Raw genomic sequence first — 17,363 nt, 5'->3', positions numbered from 1 at the left:
AAGTAAAAAAGAAATTGTGGATTATGGATTGGATTATAGCAGGCCAAGGCTCAGGGAAATATAAACTTTACTACTATATAAGTGGTTTACCAACAGCATTAAATATGATACTATTGTATCTTAAAAAGTTCCCAGATATGAAATACAGAACATGGTACATGCATTTATGTTTCACTTTACTCCCTGCAAATGAAGTGCTGGGGCTGTAATAAAATTCTTGGAGAATCTGCCGATTTTGGAAAGACTCACAAATGGTTAAACTGTAATACATCTTGTCATGAAATGTACATCCTTGGCGGGTAAAAGACAGTTACATTTTGCTAGATGTTTTGTTAGCGGTCAAAGTCATTGCAAAGAAGTAATGAAACTATGTTCCCTCCTGGCCTGCCCCCGCTCTCCTCAAGCACCCCTTTCCATGTGCAATCCAGATCCACAAACAAACACACCTGCTGTTCAAGGGACTGTTCATTGGAGTGCACTGAATTGCAAGTTTCAACTTCCTACTACTCTTTTATTATTTTAAAACTAAACCATTCTGGAATGCTTTCTTTTTAAAATAAAAACATAGGAACAGTAAAACTTAACAAAGAAAAGTAGAGGAGCACCAGTACCAACCGCTCCCGCCCCCTTCCACCACTGCGTTTTGTAGTTATAACTTTTATTACCTCAATTGACTTTTAGAAGAAGATTTTAGAGGGAAATCAAGTCTTTTATTTTAGATATCAAGTCTTTTATTTTAGCTACTGTAAGATTTTTAATGGAAATCTTCTCTGATGTTTAACTTCATTTATTATGATTATGTATTTATTTTTTTATAAAATTCTTATTAACTCTTAAACAAATGTATATCATTAGCTGTTGTATGTCAATGATATTAGTATTTTGTAATGCTGGTATGATGTATGTATTTTTTAATGTGAATTTGTCTTTGATGTTTAATAGTGAAAGGTTTGATTTCAAACCAAATTACTAAAATAAAAATGAATGAAAAACATCAAACACAGACACCGTTTTTGTTGTAGATCCAGCGTAACCTCAGGACCTGTACATTCTTTATGACATATGTTTAAAATTAGTCTGCTCTTCATAGCTGTTTTTACACACTCATAAATTACTTCCATATGAACACTTTTAAGGATTTCTACATATTCAAAACCTACAGATGGCTGAATATTAATAGTACATTCCATATAGTGGAAGTAGTTCAACAGATCAAAATTACCAAAACAGCCAATAGCTTTTTGAGAACCTTTTGAGGGGGAAGTCTTTAGGAATGGCTGTCTTCACAGAAGTTAACTTGAGGAGATCACCGAAAAAACTTTTGTTTCCTCCCAAAAATGTATCATAATCAGTCTCCAGAACGTCTTGCATCCTCATGCGAACAAACACTAGCATTAGATTAAAGAACATGGTAACTTCATCCACAAACAAAACCCAGTTTTTGAAGTATGCCACCAAGGCTGCATCAGGTGAAAGTTTCCTTTTGTTTCTTTAAATACTTTATTTCGGCAGCAATGCCATAAAAGTGCAAAATGAACGATTAATGAATACATTCCAATTAAAGAATTAAAAAATCATAATCTAAATATGTACATTTTACTATCAATCACTAAAATGATTCTGTAGATGTGTATGTTCACAGACGTTGGAGACAATCTGTGTTAAAATCTATTGATGTTAACTCGGACAAAGAACTATCAATCAGCACTTGATTTATGCGGTTATATGATTGCACTTTATCATACAGTTACTTGACAGCTCTAAGAGCCTATAACCTATATAGACGAATTAGGATTTTGTCCAACGCATAATGCTTTCTTCCTAATTAGCCAAGGTGTATGCATAAACCAGGAGACTGTGTGACATGTAGAGATGCTCTCAGTTGATTTGCATATACAAAAGTGTGTCAGTTATGTGCATACAAATGTTTTTTCAATAATCATTTTAGATTAGGTGCTCTTAAGTTATATATTGGGCAGAGGAGAACAAATCGGTTGATACTTTCTTTCTGCACATTACAAACTAAACATAAATCTGAGATTGCTGGATTCCAAGTGTGTTGCAAACCTGCTAATGACAATATGCCTAAATAACATCTTACATATAATGACCGAGCATAGGGAGGACTAATGATATCTAAGTATTCCTCATAACCAAAATCCAGTTTACTATACTAATAAACTGCTGCCTGTGGAAAATCTTTACAGAACCCAAGCACATTTTCTTTTACTGATGCTTGGAATGCCCTTTTATCACTTGTTTTGTATTGCTGTCAATTTCATGGTTATTGTGTCAGAGATCTCCAAAACCCAACAAAGCAGGCGTGGTCTTGACGTGGTTTCACCAAGGTATTGTCCTCCACTGTTCTTGGACTATTAGTTCCAACATTGCTTCACTGTACTTTCCCAAATACAGTGAGGACAAAGCCGTGCCCAGTACAGAATGGGTCTAAGTGGGTTGCCAGACATTTGGTCGAAAAAAATTGGTCGACCAGACAAATGGTCGAACCAATTTGATCGAAAACCAAATGGTCGAATTTTTTTTTTTTTATTTTAACCCTTTTTTTTTTTTGGGGGGGTCCCCCCCAACCCCCTTTTTTTCTCTAAAACCCCCTTTTTATACTAAACGAAAACCCGAAAAATAAATATATAAATAAAAAAAAAAATTCGACCATTTGGTTTTCGACCAAATTGCGTCGACCAAATTGCAGTCGACCAGTTTTTTTTCGACCAGTTGACTGGACACCGTCTAAGTGCAATAGTGGTATTGTTTGTCCATCTGACATATCAACAGATTTTGTTTCTATAATTGTTTCTTTCTCTAAGCTCACCATTACAGAATTAAATGTATCCCATTCTGCAATGGTAGACCTCAAACAAACACATGGGATGCATTTGTTATAGATCCAGTATAACTTTGGGGACAGTACATCCATTATGATATATGTTTAAAATGAGTCTACTCTTAAGAGCTTTTTTTACGTCATCATCAAGTACTCCAAGGTGAACACTTTTAAGCATTTCTGCATATTTAAAACATGCAGATTGCTGCATATTGACAGTAAATATAGTGGAAGTCATTCAGCAGATTAAAATGGCCAATTCTGCCAATAGCTTTTTGAGGATCTTTTGAGGGAGGAGTCTGAAAGACTAGCTTTGTTTTCACAGGAGTTACCTGTAGGAGATCACCGAAAACAAGAACATCTTTTCCACCAATAAATATATCATAACCAGTCTCCAGAACTTCTTGCATTCTCAAGTGAGCATACGCTAGCATTAGATTAAAAACCATGCTAACTTCATACATACGCAAAACTCTGTTTTTGACGTATGCCTCCAAGCACTCAGGCTGTGTGAGGTGAAATGTTCCTACATTCTTACTTATTATCATGCACCACTGGCAGTATAAGCAAGTGAGTTAGAGTCACACCCCTCCTATGTTAAATGCTGCCAAAACTGTAGGAGCAGTCACAACACAAGATACTGTGAAGTCAGTTACCTGCTGGGCCATTAATATTAGGGCTCAAATGAGTAATGTTTTTCTGTTCCAGGCTATCCACTAACATGCAGCACAAAGGACAATATTGCACACAAGAGAAACTATTATTTCATGCTTGAGGCCATGCATGAATCACTCTTTAATCTCGACATATATATCTTTTTGCTCTGTGCTCAGATTATGCACTAATGTACTAATATATCTATGTCACTATCTATATTATTTTGCTTATCGCATTGTATGTTCTACTTTCTCCATGGCAAGTGTAACATCTATTTGAACTACAGAATCACCCAGAGCATTTTGACTCCCTTGTGGAGAACCTTGACTCCCCCCAGGCATATCTTTTGCACCTTCTGGTGCCACCATTTCTTCTAAACAAGTATCTTCTTCTAACATCTGTAAGTATTGCTTTGTGTAAATAATATATCCTCTCTTTTCTAGAAAAGCCACTTCGAAGGTTTCACAACTTTCAAGAGGTCTGTCTCATTACACCAATGTAAGAACAACTGTAAGAGGCAAAAATAAAACAATCCCTTTTTGTCTGCAGTTTGGCAAGACGGTTTGAAGTGCTGGATGAGAGATGGCTTTCCATGTCTCACCAGGCAAGCAGGAGTTCCACGTACGTTGAAACATCCACTTTTTACGTCACCTTGCACATTGCAGTATGTGCAGTGTTCTGCTATTTCATACAAGCAAAGCTTCCCCAAATGAGTAGACCTATTTGGAGAAAAGGTAAACATGAGATTGTTTTTGAGAATATTTTTACTGTCAGGAACTCTTTCTGCTAACTCTTCAATTGCAGTTATAGGTCTTAGCGCTCATTTCCTACTATAGACAGGACCAATGCTCAGCAAAATTATGTTGATGCTTCATCCATACAGAGACAAGATAGCAAGTCGATCTGTGGCTTCCAGAAACACGATACTCTCTGTAAAAGAGTATTTTGATGCCAAAACCTAGAGGTTTTTCACTCAGAATTTTGTCTCCTGACAAATCAGCCCACATTGCATTCACATTACTCTTCTTTGCTTTGATCAAGCATGCTGTAACATAACAATCAACTGCTGTTGTATTGTTAGATACATGCGTCACATCAGTATTTACATTCCAAAGCTGAGCAATGACAGAATTCTAGTCGTTTATAAACGGAGACAGTTCATCTCTTTTTAGGTAATATGTATTTGTGGGTGATCTGCCAATAACATTGTGATGAACACATGACAAAACATTGTTTACCTGATCAGTTGCACATATAGGCATTGGAAATATTCTGCACTTTGTGAAATATTATCCTCTACTCTTATATTTATGTTGGCAGTATTTGATGCACTTGTGCATCTGGAGTCTTAGTAATTTGCTTTACTACCTTCTGTATGAATAGCACATCTGATATGTTGTTCTAAGCATTTTATAGCAGAGCTGTCACTTTCTTTTCAAAACTGTGAAGCATCTTTACCCACAAAAGCATATAAATGTTGGGTGCTCCGCGAGCTTGATACTCTTTTCTCCGGTAAAAGTGTTCAACTGTACTCAAAGGAGCATTTTCTTTACTGCATGAAAAATGTAGCATGGCTAAGAATTGATGATGAAAAGAAAGATGAGACGAGAACAAAGTCTATAGCACACAGATCTGCTGGTGTCATCTGCATTATACCTTCTTTGTTTGGATTCCTTTCACAATTAAATCTGCATGATCGTCCCAGATATGCTCCTTGCAACTCAAAGTCACAAACTGTGTAGGAGAGCGGATCTGCGTGATATTTCCGTCGTGGAAAAATCTGTTACAGAAATGTTTGCATGGGAAATGTACGCACTACAAATGTTCATACATTTCTCATGCGAACATCCAATAGAAAACCATACATACATACACCCCAATCCACACCCACAACACACCCACACCCCCAACATACCCCCACCACCCTACTTTCCTTTCCTTCCTCTGCGCTGTGTCCCTGCAGCACCGGTTCCCTTTCACTTCCGTGATCGGGAACCTGCGCCGCAGGGTCCTTTTCTTTTTTTTTGGGCAGCTGTAGGGGTGTCTGTATAGTATAGTATAGTATAGTGAGTGGGGTGTTGCGGGGGACGCCCGCCCTGCCCCCGGCTTTTTTTCTTTCTGGCGGGGGCTGCCCCATACCGCCTCCACCGAAACACCTTAACACATACCACGGAAAGTTAAAACATTTGGTAGTTAGAACTTTTCGTGGTGTGTGTTTTCAGTCTTTTGGTCTGGTTGGTAATTTTTATTTGGACATTTCGTCCGAAACCAGGAGAACACAAGTTTTACAGTATACATTGGACCTCTGAATGTCATCTGTACCAGTTTCCTCAGTTCCATGCATGCTGGGCATGATGTTGGTTACCTTTTGATTCTAAAACCTCATCTATATCTTTTATTTTTTTCACCATCTCACTGGCAGTAACATTTTTGAAGCAAGTCCCTGTTTTAAGAGGTTGGGCTACTGAATAGCAAAAAGTTGAAAATTCCCTTTCGTGCAGTAAGTGAAAAATATATGCAATGTTTGTTCTGAATCTGGGGTCCTCAAGTACAACCAGTACACAAATCAATTTAGTTCAACATTAAACTTCTTTCTGCGGCACTCGAAACCCAACTGGCTAAAAATTTCAAAACATACATTCTTCATTACCACGGGAAGCAATGAGATATTCCAGTGGCAATACGCAATAACACAATGACATTTGTAGATGCATACCAAACACTAACATTGTATACCTGTACTTGTGTTTCTGATGCTTGTATCGGCTAAGATTCACATGATTTGCATACACCGACATGTGATTGGTGCGGAAGTAATGCATGTCTTAATTTTGAAATCGAAACGGGACATTGACAGGGCAAGTTTGTGATATTATCCCTAATGTGACACTTACTGTACCCATGGCCCTTCATGCGTGAAGAATCCCGGATTGTTTTATTTCTGACCTGAGGTTGCATGAAGTGTAGGTGTCAAGAGGTGTATGTTGTCTGTGTACCTTTTACTCCCAACGAGGGGAGGAAGCGTGGGTGCATGTGAATCTAAGCAGATACAAACATCAGAAAGATGGTTACAGGTATGTAATGTTTGTCTTCTGAGGATTGTGAATCTGCTTTGATTCACATGCTTTGCATAGACTACCGAGCAGTACCAGGAGAAGGGGGTGGGTTGTTAGAAGGAACAGTTTACAGGCACACCATCAAATATTTCGAAGGTGAACGAATTGGAAACAACCTTTTTCTATAGTTTGGAGCATTCTTTTCCCATAACCATTCCCGTTACTGTGGGAACAGAGGCGGGCCAAATAAACTTGATGTCCCATTGGCTATGACCCCGACCATTGATTCTGCAAGATTAGCTATTTGTGTAAGATTCCCACTGCAGTACGTAATGAGACAATATCTTCAGACCGTTGCAAAGTTACAAATTAAAGCTAGAAAAAACTAAATCAAACCTTTGAAACCTACACAAATTGATTACAATTTGTTTTCTGTACTCTAACGCATTTACATTCCAGATACCTGCTCCTGTTATGGAAAGAACAGAGGTATGCCTGAAAAAAAAATGTCCCATTGGGTATGTCCCCATCTGTTGATACCGTGAGATTGCATATTCACTCGAAATTCCTGCTGCAGTATACAATGATGCAACAACATTTTCAGACTCATGCATAATTACAAACAAAAGCTAGAAAAACATAATCAAATGTTTGAAACATACACTAAGCGAAAACCCTTGCCTTTTCTGTATTTCAGAGATTTTTTTTCCATTCCGGCAATCACAGGAACAGAGGCATGCCAAAAAAACATGACGTCCCATTGGCTATGACCGCATCCATTAATATAGTGAAATTGATTATTCAGGCGAGACTCCCGCTGCAAATACATCATGTCACAACAATGTTTTCAGACACATGCAAAATTGCAAATGAAAGCTAGAAAAACAAAACCAGAAATGTGTAAAGAACACAAAGTCAAAAAAACACTTTTTCTGTATTCTAGAGCATTTTTGCATACCTGTTCTGAGGCCATGAGAACAGAGGCATGACTGAAAACTCCATGTCCCCGTCTGTCGATACCACAAAATTACTTATTCACATGTGATTCCTGCTGCAATGTGTCGTGCCACAACAACATTTTTAGAACCATGCAAAATTACGAATTAGGCTATAAAAACACAATCATCCATGTGTAACATGCACAAAGTGGAAAAAACACTTTTCTGTATTATAAAGCATTTTTCCCCATACCTATTCCTGTTATTACAGGAACAGATACGTAACTGAAAACTTGACGTCCTACTGACTAAGGCCCTTTCCGTTGATGCAGGGATATTACTTATTCATGCGAGATACTCGCTGCAATAGGAATTGTAAAACAAACCTTTTTGACCCATGGAAAATTACAGATTAAAGCGACCAGACCACAATTAAAGTTTTGTAATGTACCCAAGGGGAAAAAAAACACTTGTTTCTGTCTTCTAGAGCATTTTTTTCCTATACCCTTAATAGGAATAGAGGTGCGACTGACAAACTCGACGTCCCATTGGTTAAGGCTCTGTCTCTTGATACAGCCAGATTGCTTATTCATGTAAGATTCCTGCAGCAATTCACATCCGTGCTAACATACACACCTTCCTGACATTGCAAGAACAAATACTGGGCTCTCATTGTTTTCTTTTCTTACTGTGAGAATACAGTGATATTCACACAAATGTCACATGCTTTCTTATTGCTCTTTTGGCTTTTTGTAAATTTGGTTTTATTAGTTTTACAGATACAAGTCATGCCAAGAAAGGATACATTTAAGTACACAATCTCGTAATGGAAAAGCGAACCCTTAAAATTCAGCGTATTTAGTGTCTGTCCTGCAAACACCTTCTTCATACATAGGGTTAGGGCAAAAACAGGACCTCCGACCAGAACACTTTTATTCTGGGACATCCCCACCACATGTGCCAGTAGTCTGCTCTGTTGCTGCATCCTCACCAGCAATCCGGGCTCGTAGTCTGAAACATTTTAGATAATCTGACTGGATCATATTGCCATCTACGTAATAATTTGATTGCATGGAGTTTGTATTGATTTGAAATGGATATCCGTGTGGCTGCCTGGCATATGGTATCCCATAGGTCTGGAGTGAACTGTTCGGAGAAATCTGTTTTCCATCTGCTTTTCGAGTCCGTGTTGGCCCCCTCCCCTTCTATCAGTGTTTTGTACATATCAGAGATTAGGCCTTTCATTACAGTTCTTGAGTCCAGTATTTTCTCAAAAGGGGTGAGTTCTCTCATTAATTTGGGTTTCCACATTGCTCTTGTCAAAACCCCTTTTATCTGCAAGTATTGAAAGGTGGATAATGGGCCTATTCCGAGAGCTTCGGTTAGTTCAGGGAGAGAGATGAAGGAGTCTTTCCGTTGCAGTTGCCCTACTCTCTCTAATACAGCCTCATACCATGATTGGAACCTTCCGACTTCTGGAATGTGGTCGTTGATTCCTGGGGACCATAAGTGGCTGAGGGGAGCCGGCCAGGTAGTAATGTTTTGCATGTTTTTGCCATGTGTCCAGATGTCCCGGATAGTCATTAGTATCGGGTGGTCTTTGAGTTTTCTACAGATTCTTTTTTTAGGTGCCCATAACCATTCAGATACTGTGGCTGGTGTAAAGTAATGGTTGTCCATATTGACCCACTGGGTGTCTGTTTGGTTACGGAGGTGTGGAATCAATACCCTAAGTTGGGCGGCTTCATAATATTTTTGAAAATTGGGAAGCCCAACTCCACCTTTATCTTTTGGGAGCATTAGGGTCTCATATGGAATTCTTGCTTTTTTCCCTTGCCATAGGAATTGGAGCATGGCCCTTTTGATCTCAGTAAAAAAACTTTTTGGAATCCTAATGGGTATCGCTTGAAAAGGATATAGGAACCGGGGCAGGAATATCATCTTAATTGCATTAAACCGGCCTAGCCAGGTATTGTAGTTGTGAGTGTTCGATATTGAGACCGAATGGGGAGAATCTGATGGTATTCTCGTCTTTTTGACCTTGGAGGGGAAAGAGTGTGGACTTTGTTTTATTTATTTTGAACCCAGAGAGTTTACCATATTCTTCTATCATGCAGAGAGCCCGGGGGATGGAGACGGAGGGGTTTGTGATGTGGAGGAGGATGTCATCTGCGTAGAGGGCAATTTTGTATTCTGTTGTCCCCAGTCGAATACCTTCTAGTGTAGGGTCTGCCCTTATTGCGATTGCCAGGGGTTCTAATGAGAGGGCAAAGAGAATCGCTGAGAGGGGGCATCCTTGTCGGGTTCCACGCTGCAGGTTGAACCACTGTGAGTATTCCCCGTTCACAAATATAGATGCCTTGGGGGTCTGTATAAACTGCGTGTATCGCTCTCCTAAATCTAGGGCCCATTCCCACCTTTCAGAGTACCGCCTCAAGGAACCCCCATTCCACCCTATCAAAGGCCTTTTCGCATCGATGGAAAGCAGGGCCGGGTCATTCTCCATGGTCTGGGATGCGTGGATCAGGTGTAAGGTTTTGCGGATTGTGTCTGCCCCTTGTCTGCCTAGTATGAACCCAACCTGATCGGAGTGTATAAGTTGAGGGATGAGGGTTTCGAGTCTCGCTGCCAAGATTCTGGTGTGTATCTTTGCGTCAAGGTTGAGTAGAGAGATGGGGCGGTATGAGGAACATTTCGTAGGATCCCTCCCAGCCTTGGGGATAACGGTGATCATTGCCTTGGTAAAAGAGTCTGGGGGTTTCCCTGTGTCCATTATTTCATTGAAGAGGAGTGTTAGGAAGGGGGCCAGCGCGGTGATGAAAGTTTTATAAAATCCGGCGGTGTAGCCGTCTTTGCCCGGGGACTTGCCCAATGTTAATCTTTTTATGGCGGCTTGGACCTCTAGTTCTGTAATAGGGGATTCTAGTGATTCGACCTCTAAGTCAGGAATACGGGGAACATCTATTGAGGACAGATAGGACTCTGTCTGTGAACGTTCAGGGTCTACCTCAGAAGAATATAAAGTTTCATAAAAGTCGACAAAATGTTCTGGGATGGTGGTGTGGGCGTGTGATGTGGGGGAGGTATCGCCTTTAATTTCTAATACTCTTCGCTTCGCTCTTTGTTCTCGCAGCCTGGCGGCGAGAAGTGCGTCGGCCTTATCGCCATTCTCGTAGAATTTTTGTTTTAAAAATCTTAGTTTACACACAACCTGTTCATGCTCCAATAGTCTCAGTTCATTTCTTTTCTCTCTGGCTTTGTTCATCTTCTGAGGATCCACTTCTTCGCCTGTTTTGGGTGTGCGTTCTAATTGGGAAATTTCAGTTCGAAGCCTTTGTTCAATAAGATTACGTTCTCTCTTCTTTGATGAGCCTTCCCTTATCAAGATCCCTCTCCAGGTGGCCTTCCCGGCCTCCCACACTGTTTGTTTGGGTACCTCTCCATTGTCGTTTGTTTTGAAGAATTCAGAGATTTCTGTCTCCATTTCAGTTCTGAAAACGACATCCCTCCAGAGGCTCTCGTTGCAGCGCCATTTCCCACTATTTTTAGGTAGGTCTGCCCACTGAATGTCTGTGAGGACCATGTCATGGTCGGACCAAGTGATCAGGGTTATCTTTGCCTGTGATGTTACTTCAGAGAGCTCTCTGGAGAGATACATGTAATCTATGCGGGTGTACGTATTATGGGGAGCAGAATAGAAAGTGTAGCCTTGTTCTTCCGGATGAAGAGCTCTCCATGCGTCTACCATGTTATACAGTTCCATCATATGAGCTAGCTCAGTCGGTTCAGGTCTATTCTGTTGAGTCGTGGTAGGGTTCCCAGGATTACGGTCTGTGGCCGGGTTCGCCCATTGATTAAAATCCCCCCCAAGATGATGCGTCCGGTGGCTTCATGTAGTATCTTAGGGATTGTTCTGGAGAGAAATCTAGACTGGCCTGTGTTCGGGGCGTACAAGGTGGCAATTGTGACGTTCAGATTACCTAGTTGCCCATTTACTAACATTGCTCATCCTTCAACGTCTGACCGTGCCTTAGTCTTCACAAAATCTATGCCTTTTCTAATGAGGATTCCCACCCCTCCATTTCTGAGTGGGCCAGAGCCCCAAAATTCAGTTCCCACTCGTTTCCCAAGAATCCGTTGTTCATCTCCTTTTATGTATTTTGTTTCCTGGAGTCTAAGAATATCTAATCCGCTTCAACGAAATTCTCTGGCTACAAGGGACCGTTTCGTCGGCGAGTTGAGCTCTTTAACATTGAGTGTTCCAACTCTTAAGGAGACCGGTTCCCTTATATTAATGTTCGTAGCCATAGTTCTTTCTTGCTGGGAGTTGTCTCTTTGTATACACTCGGCGATGCTCTATGCTCACGAGCCGCACGCTGATTTGGCTGTTGTGCTTCATTATGTTTGCTGCTCTGACCTTCTTTGTTTCCTTAACTTTTCCCTCCCCCTTACCCCCCTCCTTCCTCCTTCCTAATTGATGGCGTCCGGTCGAGCCTGGTCGGTTGTCCCAGGTCGACATCGGACCACTTCCGGGGGTCGTTACTTCATGCCCCTTGACCAGAATAAGTCATCATAGTCCAGATTGAGCCCCGTGGTGGTTCCCCCCTGATTATCTTCATTAGAGTCCAGGGAATGTGTGTGCGTTCGCGCATCCATATCACACCATTTATATACCTTGATTGGAATTGTCTTACCGGTATCATCTGGTGTCAGTTGTCCGTTTCTGGGGAGAGATTGCCCCTCCTGAATTTTCGCGACCCCTTCACTCTCCTTCTCCGGGGGCCTTGGAGTCGCCATTCTCTTCCTTCCTTATTTGTCGCTTCTTGGCTAGCCTCTTCTCCTTATGTCCCTAAGAGGTCAGATATGCACGATTTTTTCTCATTCTCCGATCGCAGTCTGAATCTGGTCCCCTCGTATTGGAACGTGAGGGAGAAGGGATAACCCCATCTGTATCGAACGTTCTTTTCCTTGAGCATCTTCGTTAGAGGTCCGCACCTTTTTCTGAGGGCTAGGGTCAAGGAGGAGAGATCTTGGTAAATGGAGATTTGTGCTCCGCATAGTGTAATCTTCTCGCTCATTTTGGCTTTCTCAAGAATTCTAGCTTTGTCCCTGAATCGGTGAAATCGGGCGAGGACTGAGCGGGGTCCACTCGCTGGGCCTCCTGCTCTATGAATTCGTTCGGTTACCGGTTCATCCGCCCCATCATCTGTTGTCAGAAGTTTGATGATGTTGTGAAGTGTCTCCTTAAGGTCTGCTTCCGTTTCCCCCTCTCTCTCTGGAATACCAAAAATTTGTATATTATTCCTCCTTTCTCTGTTCTCCAAATCATCGAGTTTAAGTTTAAACTCGTATTCACGTCGTTCTAGTTCCGTCATTCTTTGGTCGAGTTGCCCTTCCAGTGTGTCAATGGAGGCCTGATTGTTTCCAAATCCCTCGAGTCTGTCCTCCATGCTATCAAGCCGTTGAGTGATCCTATCTATTTTGCCACCTATATTTGTTCCCAGGTTCTTAATCGCCCCCAGTAGGGCGGCTATGTCTCCTTTCGTAGCTGCAGCCAGGTCGTCTCCTGTAGTGGCGCAGTTTGCCATCTTGGCGCCAGCGGCTGTAAGCAAGGTGGGGGTATAGGCGAAGTGAGCTGGTTTATGCTTAGTACTCATACAGATCACCGATGGTGGGCCTGGGTAGAAGCTGCGTGCGCTGTGATAATCCAAGCCTCACTCGATCTAGGTGAATGATGACGGCCTACTCCCTCGAGTTTCGCTGCGGGTAGTTTGCGGATGGGGCAGCGTAAGTTCTTGTGTGGGCCTGGGGTGGTGCCGTGGGCAGGCGGGGAGTCGTGCTGGGTAGTTTGCTCCGAGGGGTGGTAGGCACTGTCCCCTGTCGGTTCCGGTTATGAATTCCGTCTCTGGTGGGGTTTGTGCACCTTTTTTGGCCTAGACAACTCCGCCGTTGGGTTCACCGCAGATCTGTGAGGGCTCCACTCGGCGGTTTTCCCCAATGTCACTCTGTCACAAATTGGTATGTTCGCGATCCGGAGTTCACTCCTTCGTGCAGCACTTACTCGCGGTCACCGCGTCGGTTGGCTGATCTCACGTCCTCGTGTAAGGTTGTTTCACTCCGGGAGCCGAACACACGCCTTCCGGGCTTTCTAATGGTGAGACACACGCAGTTGGTTTCGATTTCCACGTGCCTCGGAGGCCCCGATTTTCTCTTGCGTTTTCTGAGGCCGTAGAGGGCCGATTTACATCTGGATTTTTCCTCGGGGTGGGGGGGACGTTCACACGGCGAAATCCCGTATTTGTTCAGCGGGGGGGTTCCAAAAGACGGGGGCTCATTCCATCTTCCGGGGTGCTGGTTACGGAGCTCACAGAGAGAGAATGCTGATCTCTGCGCCCCCTGTTGCCCGTCAGTGCTCTTTTGGCTTTTGACAAGTGAGTTCATTTGTATACACTCTATGTTCAAATGTCAATTTCAGCAAATTTCCTATACATTTTCCCCTTATGCATTCCTCCCCTTCCTCTCACTTATCTAGTCTTCTGTTTTGTTCATTTTTATTATTTTAGTTTTATTCTTTTTTTTAAGAGCTGTCTTTTGCACTATTATTTTTCCTTTTCAATTTTCCCTGACTTTCCTCTTAAGATCATGGAGGGATAAAACCTACAGCACATTTTCCCTTGGAAATGCTGGAGAACATGAAGTGCAGTAGGTCACCATCACTGAAGACCACCACATTTTCCACGTGTCCTCCGCCTCCCCACCATGCAAGAAACAAGTATGAAGGCAGTGGACAGCTGGAGATCCTGCTTGGTGCGGGAGCACCTGTGCCTGAAGGAGGTGGATGCAGTCTGCTGCACCAATTATCAAAAGGTACTGCAACAGGGCCATCCACAGTGCCATCCCAATGTCTTGGAACATCGTCCTTAATCCAACATTTGATTCGAGTAGACTAGGATGAAGTGGATGAGCCCTAAAGGCAGGCACATCACACCCAAACGACGAAATCACATGGAACGTAGGCAGCACCTTCTCCATCGATTGCCTCCTCCTATGGTGCTTCTACATCTTCGCCTCAAATGCCATTGCCACCACCATCGACACAGGCCCCTAAAGCAGCAAGCTCATCGTCTTCATTGACTTTGTCAACCTGCTGTACCTAATCTTCGGGTGTACCTGATCTGGAGCATGGTATTATGCCTTGTTTGCCACAGCAGGATCATCCTGGTGGGTGCCACCTTTGATGCGTGGGAATGTTTATAAATGCACACCAGCAAACCTGCCACCATAAAGTGGCAATTTGTTTCCCCATAGTTATGTTCTTTGTTTTGTCTTTAATGTAAAACATTCAAAATTACAAAAACATCTTCTTTGTTGTTTTTTTTATAGGATATTAAATGTTTCTTGTTCAATGTTTATCCCTCCCAATTGTCCCCGCTTCCCCCCCAAACCCCAAAAGGTTGTTGTCAGAACCATCATAGACAGTCTTTTCCCTCTCGGCCAGCTCAAACCAGATCTGAAAACCCCACCATGGGCCTCATTACACGGACGGCGGTGGACCAAGGTGCTATTAGCACCTTGGTCCATGCTGGTAAAATACCGGCACCGCCTTGGAGGAAAGGGGAATTACCGCCCTATTCCAAGGTTGGTGGGGTGGTAATTCCCCCTTCCCCCATTGCCCTTCCCCATTCCCATTTTTGCCCCATAGGGCATAATGGGAATGGGGAAGGTGCTAATTATGGCACCGCAAATTGCGGTACTGTAATTAGCTCCCTGGTCCCTTTGCGGGTTGGTTTTTAACGCCTGCAAAAAGCAGGCGTTAAAGTCTCCAACCCGCAAAGGGACCTCGTAGTAAGACGGAAACGGTTAACGGTCACCGGTACCATTAACGGTGACATTTAACCCTTACCGCGTCCGTGTAATGAGGCCCTATGTCTCTTCCAAATATCATTTTGAGCGCGCTTCTTTTTCTGCTTCCTTCTAGATTACCGCAGGTATTGCTCGGATCGAGCAACATTTTTTACAAAAAAATTACGGCTTGCCATTTCTTAAAAGTCTCACTGTTGCAATGCACCATTGGAGAGATATTAACATTTTTTTCGTACTAAGGGGCACCCCCTTCTCTGTCAAATATTTTAAAAACTACTGAAAGGATTTATACCAAACCACCAAAAGGCACATCTACATTGCTTAACGCCCAATTTGATTGATATAGAGCAAATCCATCCAGCAGTTTTCACACAAAATCAGTAATTGTTTTCTTTTTGTAATACTTTTTGAACGGTTTAACATATTTTCTGCAAAATGTCCAGTTTGGAGGGGGCCCCAGTTAGGTTTTTTTTCTTGGAAAATCGAATCAAATTTTGTCAAGATTACGGTGAGTAATGTATCCCATATGTGATCAAGCACTCAGTCGAGTGCGAAACGCGTTGTGTGTGGGTCGTGCTCACGGGCGTCCTGCCTCTGTTTTTGGCACTATTTTTCAGCCGTATTTTGTACTTTTGTTTTTCTGGTAACATTAAATACCTTCAGACCCATACTGTCTTGTGAGCCGTGCTATTTTTCTTTGACCATGGTCTTTCAATTGACTGCGGAGAGTGTGGTTCATTCTTTCCTCATTTTGTCTCAATATATATATTTATGCATACTTATATATTTATATTTTTTGCATGATGGATATATGTGATAACATTGTAAGACTTTGAACTAAGGTGTTCCTTTTAATGTATCTGTATTCATATTTGTTTTTATACTCTCTTCTAGAACGAGCGTCACAGAAAAGGAAGAGAAATTAAGAAGAGTGGTCAAGCAAGTTCTACCATGTGATATCCTGAAGACCAACCCATTGGAACCGTTGTTGGTCCCGCAGTTTGACTGCGTGCTCAGTTCGTTGTGCTTAGAAGGCGCATGCAAAACACATGATGAGGTTTGCTCAGCAGTGAAAAATATGAGCAACTTGTCAAAACCAGGGGGACATCTTGTGCTGTGCGGGGATATAAGCTGCAGTCATTACCAAGTTGGTGATGTCATGTTTTCTGCACTGGTTATGAATGAAGAAATTCTAAGGAAAGCAGTCAGTGAGGCAGGGTACACCATTGATTCGTTGGAGCTAACCTCCCGCGACGATCCAAAGGTAATGCAGGAAACTACAGACTTCACTGGCATATATTTCATGGTGGCCCACAAGACATAAGATTCAAGAAACAGGGATCTGTTGAGTTATAATAGAAATAGTGAACTGCTCTGTATTAAGAATAGAATCAAACGAGCCACAATGCTCCATCTGTTTCCTCATCATGTCCCTAAATAATTCATAGAGAACAAAAACTTAGACTGAAATATATAACACACACTAATAAAAGGAATTATTTCGCTAAATGTATATGTTGCTAAATGTGTGCATATGGTCCTCTCCATGTTATATTCTGAACAAAATGTGTATTTGATTGGGAAGAATCAAGAAAAATACTAGACACTCTATCTTCCTACACCCTTCGCTTAACCCTTTCAGTGCCCTTATGATGTATACATTCCAGAAATCGTTCCCATTTTGTCCTAGGACGTAACATACATATCCAACCCAGTGTGTGGGTGATGACGCAGTCACCTCTGTGCCCCACATTCAGTGGGGGTTGGTGTTTTCTTTAATTGGAAAGGCATAAACATTTCCCACAAATATGACAGTGCGACCTAGTGTAGCGAGGAATCCAACACCAATCACAGAGGGTTTCGGGGTGGGGTCTCCCCCCGAGATAATTATTTGAATAATGGATTAGAATGGTGCTTTTTACAGCACACTTTAAGTAAAACATGGGGGGGCAGTGTGCAATTGGGTTTGCTGGACAACTGATATCCAATAGATGCAAGTCACCAGCA

At 42.1% G+C, this 17,363-nt stretch overlaps 1 protein-coding gene across 1 annotated transcript in view; it reads left to right on the top strand.

Annotated features, from left to right (window-relative positions):
• Positions 1–16,865, top strand: part of LOC138481405 (nicotinamide N-methyltransferase-like) — a 180,526-nt gene extending 163,661 nt beyond the window's left edge. Inside the window, exon 3 of the mRNA XM_069613542.1 lies at positions 16,251–16,865. Coding sequence (XP_069469643.1) covers positions 16,251–16,680 — 430 coding nt within the window. The 3' untranslated portion in view covers positions 16,681–16,865. The remainder of the gene's footprint in view (positions 1–16,250) is intronic.
• The last annotated feature ends 498 nt before the right edge of the window (positions 16,866–17,363 follow it).

This window comes from Ambystoma mexicanum, chromosome 5p, assembly GCF_040938575.1.
Source record: "Ambystoma mexicanum isolate Mex_15411 chromosome 5p, UKY_AmexF1_1, whole genome shotgun sequence".
Taxonomy (NCBI): Eukaryota; Metazoa; Chordata; class Amphibia; order Caudata; family Ambystomatidae; genus Ambystoma; species Ambystoma mexicanum.
The sequence above is the reverse complement of the archived record's forward strand: the minus strand, read 5'-3'. Positions and strand labels throughout refer to the sequence as shown.